This window comes from Rissa tridactyla, chromosome 1, assembly GCF_028500815.1.
Source record: "Rissa tridactyla isolate bRisTri1 chromosome 1, bRisTri1.patW.cur.20221130, whole genome shotgun sequence".
Classification (NCBI taxonomy): Eukaryota; Metazoa; Chordata; class Aves; order Charadriiformes; family Laridae; genus Rissa; species Rissa tridactyla.
The window spans coordinates 159,275,642-159,290,169 of record NC_071466.1 but is presented as its reverse complement, the minus strand read 5'-3'; the positions used below and the strand labels follow the sequence as shown (position 1 = coordinate 159,290,169).

The 14,528-nt window shown below is 44.1% G+C and overlaps 1 protein-coding gene across 1 annotated transcript in view; it reads left to right on the top strand.

Moving 5' to 3' along the window:
* The first annotated feature begins 7,201 nt into the window (after window positions 1-7,201).
* Window positions 7,202-14,528, top strand: part of APPL2 (adaptor protein, phosphotyrosine interacting with PH domain and leucine zipper 2) — a 37,372-nt gene continuing 30,045 nt past the window's right edge. The window contains exons 1-2 of the mRNA XM_054196100.1: window positions 7,202-7,438; window positions 12,445-12,543. Coding sequence (XP_054052075.1) covers window positions 7,385-7,438; window positions 12,445-12,543 — 153 coding nt within the window. The 5' untranslated portion in view covers window positions 7,202-7,384. The remainder of the gene's footprint in view (window positions 7,439-12,444; window positions 12,544-14,528) is intronic.

The window sequence follows — 14,528 nt, the reverse complement described above, 5'->3', positions numbered from 1 at the left end:
CTAAACACAAGTTTCCATGTTTGCAGGGCTGGAGCCAGGTAGTCAAGTGCACAGGTAACACATGGCACTGCTACAAAACACCAGCCTGCACGGCAGATCTCATGGTTGAAAGCAAAGGGCAGGACAGCTTCTCCGCTGCAACACAAAGCCTGGAGAAGTTTGTGTGAGGTGCTCAGTCAGTCACATGAGGTGGGCAGTTTATAGCCAGCAAGCTGCCCTCGGCCCGGTGAGATAATTCATCTTGCTTGTATCTTGCTTACAGTGCCCTTTATCCTGGGAAAAAAACAAAGAGAGGTTTGCCGACTGGAAGAATTACTTTGATAACAGCATCAATCTGGCCCTGCTGCCAGCCTTCCTGGGGGCCATGCTCTTGCCCACATTGTAAGACCAGTGCATCTCTGACAAGACACTCCAAGAGCTACAACGCTATGAAAGGTAATAACAACACGAGGCTTGCATCCTCCACTATAATCATTCAACTCTGCTGCCCTTGTACTTCTGACTGGCCCCCACGAAAGCAAGCCACCAGCACGCCCTGGGGATGATCCTGCCACCAGCAGCAATGCTGGACGCGGTCTCAGTGCACACACTGCGCAATTCTGGCTGTTTGACAAGCCCTGCAATTGCAACAGCAGGTCCAGTCATATGATAGGAAAGGGTTTCCAGCATTTGGCTTTCGCCAGACAGCAGAAGAACTTCTAAGTGGCTGTCACGGGATGAAAAATTGGAAACGTCTGATCTCACGAAGCTGGAAACATCTGAGCACTGTGGAGGAACACAGAGCTCAGTGAGATGGTTCCTGCTGAGCTAGATTGGGGGTGCCCAAACCTTCTGCCTGCGCAGCACATTTTCCTGGTATGCCAGCCCTTGCCTGTGTACGCATGCTGGTGACGCTGCCTTGGCAGCCCGCCTGGAAGAGTCACTCACTCACCTTCAGGAAACAAAGAGATTGTGATATCTATGCCCACTTGGGCACTGCCTAGAATTTCCTTATTGCTTTCTGCCTCATCGCCTGTTTTTTCCTGCTGTTTCTCTAAAAACACAAACTGACACTCTGTTGCACCACCGGGTCCTGCTCTGCTTTTGCCTGGGGCAGCTCAGGCAGCTCTGCTCTAGGGGCCAGCAACCAGGAGAGGCATGGGGGGCCTCTGTAGCCTGTAGTAGCCTCAGTTAAGGACCAGAACCCCCTTGTGCTACACCATGTCCGTAGAACAAGAGCCCCAAAGGGATATAGTAACGCTAGGAGACTTTTGTGGACTTCTAATAGGCCTTAGGATATGTTCTACTGTATGTAAGTGTTATGACTTTAACATTCATCTTTTTTAGCTCAAGCAGCCATAGAAAGATGCCAAGGGAAGGTAAATCAAAGGGAGTGATCAGAGTTAAGACAACATCAACTTTTCAGTTCTGTGGCTCAGAAGGAAACACAACAGTACAGGGCCTGGTTGGTTCAGGTGATCTCATGATAAAAAAATTAGGCTAAAAACTGGCTTCAGACACAGTGACAACCTTAAGTGCATTTGCTTCTGATATTTGTATTAATCTTGTATTTTAAATACTACAAAAGAAGGGCTCTGAGCCAGCATTCCCTCTGCCACTAAACTGACAGTCCTACCTGCAGACACAACCTGCATTTGCAACACGGTATTCTGACCTTTGGTAACGTTTACACCTAACAGGTTACTTATTAGCATTTCATAAAACAATTATATGCCAGGCATTAGATGTCTCCTATTTTAATCTACAGAATCATACCACACATGCATTTCTTTTATGAAGCACTTGTATTTTCTTTCTGTCACTTGTATTTCAGAGCGAAATTTTTCACTATACCTTAGGTACCGCTGCAATCCATTGGACCATCACGTGAAACAGGAGAAGCATCTGCTAGGTTAGGGAGCAACATACATTACGAAAAGCACAGCTAAAAGGAGAAAGAAGCCTGTATCTTAGCATTTGCCCAAGCACTGCAAAAACTGCGGACAAAAAGTAGTAATATTAGGTTAAAATATTTCAGTACTTCTTCCTGCCAACGAACCACCCATCTCTGCTTGCAAAGCGAGTGGAAACTGTTAAATCAGATGCCCTTCATCCGGCAGGCTCCCAAACAAAGGGTTGTGCCAATGCCAGCGGATGTCAGGCACCACAGGGCAGAAGCAGTGGCAGAAATGGTGGCAACACCTCTAGCCAGTATTGTCACCAGAGACTCCGGCTTTTGAAACCATATTCTTATTCTGGATCTGGATGGAGGCTGCTGCTGTACCGGGTTACATGAGGGAACTTAATTGACCTTAAATTACATGGAATTAAAGATGGCAGTTACACTCTTCACCTTCAAAGAGATTTTAATTCGATCCATCCCACTAGCCAGTACATCTGTACATATCCATTTTGGCATATTACTAATGTGTTTAATGGAAATAAACAAAGCCATGTGTTTTACGTTAAAACAGAGCATGAGATCTTGGCTACATGGCAATTAATAATTTCAATGGAATTTTATTTCAACCTGGTATTATCTTGTGGGTCATACACAAAATCACAAGATACACCTTTTCTACATGTCCAAGAGTCCTCCTGTACATTAGATGCCCTGTTATTTAACCAGTAATTTATTCAGATACTATTAAAAAATTATTTTGGGATGTTTCTCGTAGTGAGAGTAGTGACAGTCTTTTTCAAATTGTTCACTTGTAAAGAATTCATTTGAAGCAATTTATTGCTACTATCATTTAATATACCTATTAATATAGGTATTAATAAAATAGGTATTAATATACTCTATATTTATGCAGGACACCTGCACACCTAGGGTAAATTATTAAACCTCTAAAAGTCATCTGTAGTTCAAAGATTTCTTTCTTACTGAGCACGAAGAAGAATAAGAATATTAAGACACTGTGTTAAATGCATAAATAGACTCTGCTGACCTAGCAAACATGTGACTAGCACACTACTGCTCAGAAATTTCTTGTAAAGTATAAGGTATGAAGCCAAAAAGGAAGTATAACGCAATATGTTCTTTAAAGTTATAATGGAACATATGAGAAAGAAAACACAATGCAATATGACTTACCCTGTAACTAGTCTAACCAGAAAAAATAATTACAGTCAGCTCTCCATTAATACTGGGTGGATTATCAAATTTGGAAATAAATTATGCTAAGGATGCACAACAGCTGCCTTGTTTCCAAACAGGCCAATTAAAGTTGGCAGGGCTTATTAACTCACGCACAGCACCGTCCAGGTTCAGCGTTCCTCCTTCCAGCCCTGAGCTGACGCTGGGCTGTTAGGTGGAAAAGCACTTGGGCAAACCCGGCAGCATGGCACCGAGACCCTCCAGTCCCGCAGAAGGCACAGTCCCCAGCTGTCATCTCACGCTGTGGCCCCTTCTGTCACAGCAGTAAAGGCAGTCTGCACAGGATCATACTTGACTGGCTGGTTACCAAGGGATATTCCTGACCAGCCTCAAACAGGAACAAGACTGTCACATGTAAAACCCCAAATTCAGGTTTGAAGATGCACTAATTTCTGCAAAACTGCAGTAGTACTGGAAGATTTCACATAACTTTGCCAAGAGATACATATAGCAGACGAATCTCAATCTTACAGATCAATCCAAACTTTTTCTTTTAAAATCGTTCATTCTCTCAACTATGACTTTTTTGGGCTATACACATGCTTTTGCTGGAAAGAAGCACCATCTTTTCTTAGAAACAGTACAATTAGTCCACATAAAGAATTACTTCATATGCAACACTCAATTATTTATTGATTTTATTTGATACTATTAATTCTTAGTAGTTTTATAAGCAGTATGTATCTATTTCATTTTGGCCATTCCAGGGTTTTTACCTTAAGTTTTCACATTCTAAGAAGCATTTATCTTAACATAACCAAGTTATCTATAGATTACAGAATACGCACATAAAAATTAATCGGGCTGCTTACTGGAAATGTTCTCCAGCTCAGCTCATACTGCCGTGACAGGTTTTTTGAACATTCAGGTGATTGATTCTAGGTACTGTGTCCGCTGTTTCCCTGTTCTCTTTCCGTATGTACAATGTTCGCATTAAATCTGACTTTGAAGAATAGCTAGGAGAGTGCTTTTCATTAGCAAGACTTTTTGTAGTAACCAAGTATTGCATTCAATACCTCAATTTAGAAGACAATGTTGTTAGTTTGCTGCTAGCACTGCCCAGTGCAGTGAGCAGCTCCTGGACCACACGACAAGATAAATGCCATGCCACTTCTCTTCCAGACAGGGATAAAATACTGTGCAATGTAAAGCTACCGCGACAGCTCTGAAGAAGCCTCCTTGGGTACCAGATGCAGCATAGGTACCGCAGAGTGCCCCAGAAGCATGCCACCTGGAGCCAACCTGGCCAGAAACCCATGAAACCCAGAGACAGTGTCTTCTTGTGTCAAAGGCTTAGACACCCCATATCCAAAGGTCTTCCTATACACAAAGGTACTTAATTTTTTGTATGATATCACTACTGTTGTATAAATAAATTGTTGAAATGTTTGGTGGTAGTACTATGGGTTATTTTAATTATTTTAGAAACATTATTTGGAGTTACCAAGGCTGAAAAATAATTCTTCAGACTTAATAAAACTAGGTGACTGGGAAATTAATTGCAATTATCAGTAATACAAGGAAAAGATAATTTCAATTATTAGTAGGCAAGATTATTTTTTTTTAAATTCAACACCACCTGGGCTGTATTGGGAAAGCTCAATACAAAATTTTTCATCACTATAAATAAGGAATCCACCAAGATTATAGCTGTGTAAGGAATGCTGCAAAAAAAGAATGACATACAATAAAAGTGTGACCCTTCAGTAGTTACTGAAGTGGTTTTTGTTTTATTTAAATAAAACTAGTAGAACCTGTTCTGGAAATAGCTATCCTCAATTTCAGAATGACAACAGGCTTCCACACTTGAACCTTAGACTAAAAGCCATCAAGAGGAACAAGAAAAGACCTTAAGGCTTATAGCACTTGGGAGGGAAGACAATGTGAAATAAACACACAAACCATGACGATGTTTTCTTGGTGAAGGAAATACCTCAACCCAATACGGAAGAACTGTTGTTGAACTATTTCAAGACTGGAGGGAGAAAGGAAAGGGCAGAGTTGTAAGAGAAGTATTTGGGAAAGATTAAAAAATGCCCTGAAGCTACTTTAACAGATACAGAAAATCTGATTAAAGCATGGTCTTCTCTTCCTCAGTGAATTTCAAATAACATTTTCAAAACTTCTGATGAAAGAAAAATAAGACTTTAATGCAGACCAACAAAATTGGCTCAGAAGCAGTCATGAATTAAGTCTAATGCCTAGCTACTGCCTTACTTCATATTCCATAGGCAAAAAATATTCTCTGACCTCTTTCCACCATTCTAAAATTCTCTGAAACAACATTATTATGATACAGCCGTATCTATTTTTGTTTTCTCATTATGTAAATACTTACTGTCATACTCGGTATTTTTGGTATTAGCCAGTGAGTTTTATTATGGCTCAGTGTCTTTATTCAGGCAGAAAAAGTGGACTGAACGTGAGACCTCTGTTCTTACTCAAGGGCCTGGAACAGGGAGCCCAGCTTTGGGACCTGTAGAGCAGAGTAAGACCAAGGCAGGCTTGGCACATTAGGTTAAAGGTCCTGTCACAAGCTTCAGAAGCAATACCAATCAATGTCAGACCCACAGCCAAAATTGTCATCTTAGCCAAAATTACAGGGTTCAATGATCATTTCCCATAATTAAACCAAACAATCATCCAGCTGATCTGAAAAATTGTCCTAAGGCCACCTGCTTGTGTACAGTCTTTTAATCAACAAGAAAAATCTGTATCAGCAATCACCTTTCATGCCATGTAAAGTGTTCGCTATTGTTTAAGAATGATAGAAGTGGAAAAATCCACTGGGATTTAGATGCAAAGAGCAAGCACTTGTTATAATGGCAAAGCAGACAATACTAATGTTTGGGTTCTTTTACAACTCAAGCTGCAGTTAAAAAAATTATTTTTCTTCTTTCAAAAGAGGGCAGCGAGTTATCTGAAGACTGTGAAATTTCTTTGAAGACGATAACAACTCATCATTTTACAGCCAATATTTTTGTTTGCGTATTCTGTTTAATTGGCAGGCTTCTTCCTCAACTCTTTAGAAATGTTTTTTTTCTTAAATGGGATTCTGGTTTTGTCTTGAGCCACACTGGAGCAGCAAAGCTGCAGATGACAAGCACAAAGCAACTGATCTGCAGATCTGTAACTCCGGACTTTTGGAGAAACCAAGGCATCCAAAAACAGTGGCCACCCTTCAAAAACATGAACATAATGAAATACTCACGGGTCAAGCAAGGCTCTGCTTACTTTGAAAACATTAGCTTTGTTCAACTAAGCATCCGAGTTAATGTCCAAATGCTGAAGTTATCCAACGAATTACGACAGCAGTGAGACAATAATAAAAAAATAAAAACATGGTTCTGCACATGAAGGACTAGTAACTTACAATTAATCTCTTCTCACCCCCCAGGTGTAGGGATATGGCACAGTGGGGATTGACCTGCCTAGAGCACATAGTTTTGCTTGCAGAACGTCCATGAACAAAAACAAATGCAGATGCCACAAAGGAGGCCATTTGTAAGCAGGCCCATCTTAGCCAGCGGCTGCGCTGGTCCTAGGTGGATGAGGCCCAGGGGTCCTTCTCTGAGCCACCCGGGGCTCCGTCAGGGGGGCCGACCCTGCTGGCAGCCCCCAGCCCCTGAGGAGAGCCACGACGCCCCGAAGGACCTCACCCAGAGCCAGAGGTCCTCAAGCCCCACAGACCTAGGCTGGAGGATGCCATCTTCCCCTGGTTTCCATCCCACCCACGGCACCCTCACAGCCAGGGAGGCCTCCCTCAGCTGCGGGGGGATCCCGCAGCCCCCGCTGCATCCCCCCTTCCCGCCACCCTTCTGTCCAGGGGACGCAGCCAAGAGCGGGGCTGTGGGAAGCCATTCCAGCCCCTGCCGCCCGCGGGTGAACAGGCGCCCCCCATCTGAGGCTTCGTCCCCACAGGCGAGGCCGCCGCGGCGACGGAGTTAATGGCGGCAGGAAGCCACCCCCCGCCTGCCGCGCTCCCTCCTGCCGCCGGCCCTCCCCGTGACTCGCTTCCTCCGGCCGACGGGAACTGGGAGGAGTGAGCGGCCCCGGGCTGCCGCCCCCACCCCGCCAGCGGAGCCAAGCCCGCCCGCCCAGCCGCCGTGCCCCGCTGCCCACGGAGAGCCGCGGCCGCCCCCGCGGGGAGGGACGCCGCCGAGCCCCGCCGCCGGGGCGTGCCAGCGGGCGTCTGTCGCCACCGCGCACCCAGCTCCCTGCGCCCAGCCCGGCCGCCGCGCCAACATGCCCGCCGTCGATAAACTCCTCCTGGAAGAGGCTTTGCAGGACAGCCCGCAGGTAGCGGCCCGCTGCCAGGGGCGAAGCTGGGGCGGGGGTGAGGGGGGGCACAGCCGCGCCGCGGCCACTGCCCGGGGGAGAGCCCGCCCGGCCGCCCGCCGGTGTGACGCACCTGAGGCGGTGGTGCCGGCGGGCAGCCCGCTGGGTCCGGCCGGGGCGGCGCGAGGGGGTTGACACCTCGGGAGGTGCGGGGAGCCGCCGTCCCGCGGCGGGGAGAGGGGTGTTGGCGGGCGGTGCAGGAGGTCAGGGCGGCGGGGCGGGCCGCCGGCGGGCGGAGAAGTGGGTCAGGGCGAGTTGGCCGGTGGGGGCCGTCGGGCGGCGGGGATGCTCTGAAGCGGGTAAACGGCGCCCGTCTGTGTGGCGTCGAGGGGAGGCTTTGGCCTCCAACGGGGCGTCTTGTCAGGGAAAACCAGGCTGTGTCTGCTCCTGGGGGGTGTCTGGAGAAGAGGGTGGCAGCCCAGTGTAGGGTGTGAAGCGGCCGGGGCACAGAGGCCTTTCTCAGAGTGACCCTTCCTTCGGGTTTTCCCTCACGCAGCCCTATAGGGGGTGTGCGCTGGGTGGCCGTAAGGGTCGCCCCGGAGAGGTGAGGTGCGTCGGGGAAGGCTGGGTGGACATGGCTGGGTGCCCTGGCTTCCTTCGAGGTCCCCGAGGGCAAGGCGGACTTAGGTGCTGTGAGTCACCTGGCCGCGGTGAGAGGAGTGGGCTGAAGGAATGTCAGGGCCAACGTGCCTGCTCCTCCCCGCTCCTGGTGAGGAATCCCAAGGGTGGTAGTTCAGGTACAGGGGCTTCCCACGAAGATCAAGGAGGTGACGTGGATCCCACCAAAGATGACCTTCTGCTGAAGGAGTCTGAGAAACAAGGACAGGCGGTTGCTGCCTTCCCAACCCCTGCAGGCAGGGGAGAACGCTTCTCCCCTCACCCCCGTGCTACGCCCAGCCCCGCGTAGCGCCCTGTGCCCCACTGCTGGGAACCACAATGCGACGCAGCTGCAGAAGTCACCCCTGAGGACCGTGGACACCCCACAGTGAAGAACACGCCATGTCATGATATTTTTGGGGGGCAGAGGGGTGTGAGGCCTCGAGAGCTGGGAAAGGAGGATGGAAGGAGGGAAGTTTGGGTGAAGTAAGGGGAAAATGGCAATTTCACAGAAGGGCGGGGAAGATGCACTTGAAGACAAAGCTTGATGCAGAGATACAAAAGTAATTGGTGAAGCAGGGAAAGAGGTGAGGGCAAGGTGGATCAGCATGAATCCTTCTCCCAAGTAGCCCTGTGTTGTAATCCTAACTCATCTGCTGATGGATCAGGAGGAGGAAAGAATAGGTAAGCTGTGGAGCAGATTGCTGAAAGGTGTTACGGAGTCTGTCATGAGATGTTTTAAAGGAAAGATTCAACATGCACCTGTGAGGACTTAATGAGTCTCGGGGCTCATCTTGATCACCTCTTCTTGTCCTGTTTTTCTGTGATTCCATGAAATCCCATCCTAGTAAGAAATATTTTCATCATCTGTTTGATATAGTGTTTGTGGAATCCTTGGAGATTTTCAAAACTCAACTGGAAAAAGTGTTGAGTAACCTGATGTAGTGTCAGAGTCGGCCTTGGCTTCAGCAGGAGTTTGGACAAGGTGACATGCAGAGTTTCTTGCCAGCCTGAACTCTTGTGTGTTCCAGTTTACCAACATGTGCTAGATTTATTATGAGCAGTTATTGACGTTTTTAGTATTAACCTCCCCACTGCATTCTGGAGCTGAAGAACTTGACATGCAGTACAGGTGAACTCATTTACCTCTTCAGTCAACACTTCCTTCAATGATTGGAAATGTAACAGTGACTGAAAGCAGCTGAACAATGCACTGAATTGAATTTGGAGGTCTTCATCTTTCTTCTGACCTGAAATGAAGGCTATTAACATCTCCTTTGTAATTACTGGAAATACCAGGCTGTGCATAAACCCAAGTATTTGCAGGATGTTTTGGCTTTATTCGGTCATTACTTTTTGTTCAAGTCTCAAAACTTTGGGAGGAGAGGACATTGTTTAATTTTTACAATGGCACAGTGTTGCTAAAATATATTCTTTCATGCAAGAAAATGGGAGCGGAAGGATTCAGTCTTTTGTATTTTTATTACTTTTCTTGGGGAGAGCTTTAGATTCACAGTGCAACAGGGTCCCTCTGTGAGCTGGGTGCTGCAAAATCAAATCAAAAAGGCAGTCTTGTCCCACAGAATGTACAGCATAGCAGCTGATGGGATCATTTACTTCTGTGTAAAGTGACCTGATTCTCCTCTGCCCAGTGGAGTCACGTACAGCAATGCAAAGGGATGGTAAAAGGAGGATATAACCTCACTTTGTATGAATTGTATGAAGTATGTAAACTATGGACAACGCAGAAGAGAATTAGGCTAAAGTTAGTCCTTCATCAGTTTTCTGAAACTTGACCTCTCTTTCCCCAACAATGTAGTACTTTTGTTTTCATTTGTCTCCAAGCACTGGCTGAAAAAGGCCATAAGAAGCGTCTTAATTTTTAAGTGTTTGGCCTCAAAATAGGAGAGAAATGTACGTAAGCAGTCATGCTGAAACCAGGGGAAGTACTTACAGAAAAGTAGAAATTTTTTTTCGATGTTTTGCAGAAAGCCGCGATAATGGTGCTTTTAATGAGGCCGTGTCACTGTTAGCTTAATATTTGGACTACTGGTTTATTTCAGCAGCATTAGCTGCTATTCCAGAATTTGTCAAAACGGCAACAACGAAAATATACACATGCTGGTATTTTGTTGCAGTGATTTAAAATGGTGTTCTTAAATATAACGGTTTCCAAGAATAACTTCCAAACTGCTTGAATCATTTATTGTTTTTATTATTTTTGAACAATGTGCTAATAACTGAGGCCAAGACTTTTAGAAATTATTTCCCAGAGCTGTTCTACCTCAATCCATATTTAGACATCTGAAAAACTGAACCTGCAAAAATTCAGTAAGATTTAGGAATGTAGCTGACATTCCTGTGTTTGCAAACCTTTTCCAGCGTGCAGAAATGTGTGATTTGTAGCCTACTTCAGGCAATTTCTTTACAACAACTTAGTCTTGGCTTGAGATTTGTCTTGATAAACACTGTGTCAAGTTTTATCACTTCTGCCTTCCCTAGATTTATTTTTTAACTATCTTCATACCCTGTGTATTTCATGTGGTGTTGTAACACAGAACAAGGAAGATGAGCACTGTATAGATAGAAGACTGCTGACATTAGTTTTGCTTATTTTAATGTATCATTGAAGATAAAACATTTAAAACCAGATATTTTTGAAAAGCAACGTGTTTTCAATTACTGAAATAATAGCTGAGTGTGGAAAACTCTCAAAATCATGCCCCTGTCCTTCTAGGGAAGTTCAGCACAAAGGTCCTTTATAAGTTTGGATTCTTGGTATCCATTTCATTGACTTGGCCTTCTCTCCATTCTTTGGTTTTTATGTTCTCTTTATTTGAAAACAGTATTTTGTAGTTCGGATCTCCTTACATGCTAAGATCTCAAGTGAGTTTCCCAAATGCATTGACTGCCAGTGCCTCAAAGGTAGGAGTGTCTCTAAGGTAGCAGCTTGGCACATTAGCAGACTGAAATGTTGAGAGCTTTAGAGTTGCTCAAAGCATGGAAGTACTCCCGTGCAACATCTAGAACAGAACCCAAGCACTGACTCCCAAGTCATGTACCTTAACTGCTGAGCAAAACTAATTTCTGGCTTAGGTGCTTCTTGGCAGAGATGAAATGATAGTTAATCTTAGGCCAGGGTTCTTGAAGGGTGCTGATTTTGAGTTTTTCAGGACAAACATAAAGTCTGGGCAGAGAGTTCTGCAAGAGAAGAATAAATGCCTTGGGGAAGTACATGTGCCTTCTGTTAAAATAGTGGAGCAACTTAAAACTATCTTAAATCTTTGAAATACATTTCCCAGATTTGAACCGGGATACTTCAGGTACATTAGAGATTCCTGTAATAGGAGGATAGAAGATAAAGCACTTGCTCTGTTACAGGGCTGATGTGATTACGAAAGTACTGGAGTTTATACGTGCAACACATGTAAGCAGGTGAAACTAATTAATGTCATATACATTAGCTGCACAGATGGAAAGACATTGCCAGTTAGCATCAAATAGATTGGATTTATGAAGTTGAGACTAAGGATGGATCATGACTTTGTTAAAGGGACAGCCTTCCCTCTTTCATTATTGTCTTGATCTAGCAAATCCTGGAGCTTGGCATTATTCTGAGATATCATTGTTTCCTATCTCAGGAGCTGTGTCAGCAACATAATTCTTTGTTCCCGATGATTCCATCTAAACAAACCAAGCAAATTCACGTGTTTAAGATAACACAAGTAATTTTGCTCTTTTTTCCCCCTGTTTGCTGACAAGGATGAGCTAGCAGAATGGAGAAAGTACGGGGTATCTCTGAGTGGGTGTATACTTCTCTGCCTGTTGTTGTAGATGAACACTCAGTTGTTTGGTCCCATTACGTCAGCTAGTTTTGGCAGTGGCCCTTTAAGAGTTGCTTAAGATAGTTGAGAGTGAATAGTCTGTAAATTATCTCATGGAAAGGGGTGCTTTCAATACAGTCTGACATCGGAGAAGTAAAGTGAGCAAGCAGTGGTGTTTGACCCAGAGTCCTTAGCGTGGTTTGGATTACTGTAGTCAGCAGGCAGATATTCAGGATTTTTTACATTCCTGATTATGTTGGAAGGAATGTCTGATAGTTAGAGCAAGAGACTGGGAGTGAGGATTTGGCCATAGCATTTTGCATATTTGCATATCACTTTACTTCCTTATGCCTCAGTTTACCTATCCATAATAGGACCAATTTCTACATGTTTGGAGATTCTGAATAAAAGAATCATGCAAAGTTAAGGGCTTATTATTTCTGATTGATTTATATTTTTTGCTACCATCTATTTACAGTCATTTATGATTCCTTTTAATATTTTCACTCTGAACTGAAACCATTTGCTTTTTTTCTTTTATTGAAGACTCGGTCTTTGCTCAGTGTATTTGAAGAAGATGCAGGAACCCTCACTGAATATACAAACCAGTTGCTTCAGGCAATGCAACGAGTCTATGGTGCTCAGGTAATTTTTCATTTGTGTTTCTTTTGTGTAATGTGCAGTAGAAAATAAATTGCTATTATGATGCTGTTATTTACATGAAAGTTGCCAAATACCTGCACCTCTTGTGGTTTAAGAGGAGTTGTGGATGTTTTCCATCTGATATCTCAGTCCCTTCCCATCTTTGATGTTGAGAAGAGTCATATGCATGAAAAAAAACTTATCTGCTTTGTCTGTCTCCAAACAATAAATAAAAGAAAAATTGTGGTATGTCCTTACTTTGTGGTACATTGGAAGGCCAGCCTTGACAAAATTGCTTGCCTAAACATAGACACAATACACAGATAGGTATTCATGCTGACTTTAGGCATCTAACTTAGATGCTGTGACTCACCATTTGGAAGGAACTATCTGTGTCCATTGAGAATGTACACTTTGAGTCATACTGAAGTTGAGTACCTAAAGTGGTTAGTGTGAAAAATATGGGAGCAGGAGCAGAAAAAAACCAACACTTTCTGAAGCACTTACATGATCTAGATGACTAAATCCCTTTGGAAGAAAAATTTGTAAGGTAAATCATATCCAGTGCTTTGGAAAATATTATTATAAATCTGACGGATTTTCAGTGAAGCTAGAATTCCCATGTGCATAAAACTAGATATTTCAAAATACCATATCTAGATCTTTAAAGACATACACAGTATCTCATGGAACATTGGCAAGTATTTGTGTAGGTTAGATACCTAAGTTCTTAAGAAACAACAGCTTCTCTGTTCTCAGACCAGTAAATCAGAGGACACAGAGCGATGAGGAGAATGAGGGTATTCTGAATTTACTGTAAGACTGAGTGCCTGATTCTTATGTTATCAGGAATCAGTTCAACTATAAAACTACTGCAAGCGTATGTCTCTTTGATGGGATTGCTCTTTTTGGGTGACTGATAGTATGACTTGGAGGAAAGAGCCATCTGCCTAGGATGTAGCTACCTACACCTGGAAGATCCAGCTTTGGAGACTTGTCTTGGATCCTGTGCAAATCCAGAGCGATCAGAGCCTTACAGCACAGCTCACGTACTTGGAAAACAATATAGCACATAGCCACAGGCTGGAGAGGTGACACGAAACCAGCACTGAAAGTCAGTGATGGGCGTTTTGGTGGAGTCACTGAGCTTTTAAGAGTAGCAAGAGCGTGGGCACGTTGGATGGTAGAAATCTGAGACCAAAGAGCAGGTAGGATTGAAATAGGTGAAAGAAGGCAGAGGATAAATATGGCTTGATTATTAAATGTTCAGCTTGTGGACTACGTGTCACTTTGCCTGGCTGATGCCATTTTAGGAAGCAGTTACTCTGGCCTGTGATTCATGAAAAAATGCTTTGTCTGCTTTTGTTTGCCTCTTCCTTTCCATCTCAGTTTTTAGCCTTCTCCGTTTCTGTTGCCCCACAGTTATGACATTTCCTCTTTCTTCTCACTGTCTCAGCGCATTTACCCATCTGTACTTTGCAGTACTCCTGAATCTACTTCATTTTCCCAGCACCTCTTGGCCACTTTCTTCCTTCACGCTTCCTGCTTTAGTTTGATCTAAATATTCAGTCACTTGTAAATATTGGATGGGCTCCTTGAAATACCTCATCAGATGTTTGATACCGTTTTGAGATGGGAGGTGTATAATAGTTGTTTAAAGTCAAGCTTTCTAAGGACGTGGAGGAGGGTACCCTGCCCTACCATTGACTTGGGAAAATTCATATTTAGTGGCCAGTGTTAGGGGCTTCACCAAGGACATTGGCTCAACATTTAGTGTTCTTAGTGTTGCTGCTTCTGCCATTTAATTCCTTGGGAATCACTGTGTGTTGTGACTTGAGTTTGGGTTTGTGTTTTCGGGGTCTAGTAGTGGCAAAAAAATGACATTGCAGTAACAAGAAAGCATAAGTAGATCATAGTCATTATGTAAGTGGAAAAGAAAACTGAAACTTTTTGTGGTTTTTATTCTATGTGCGCTTTAAAAATTCTTC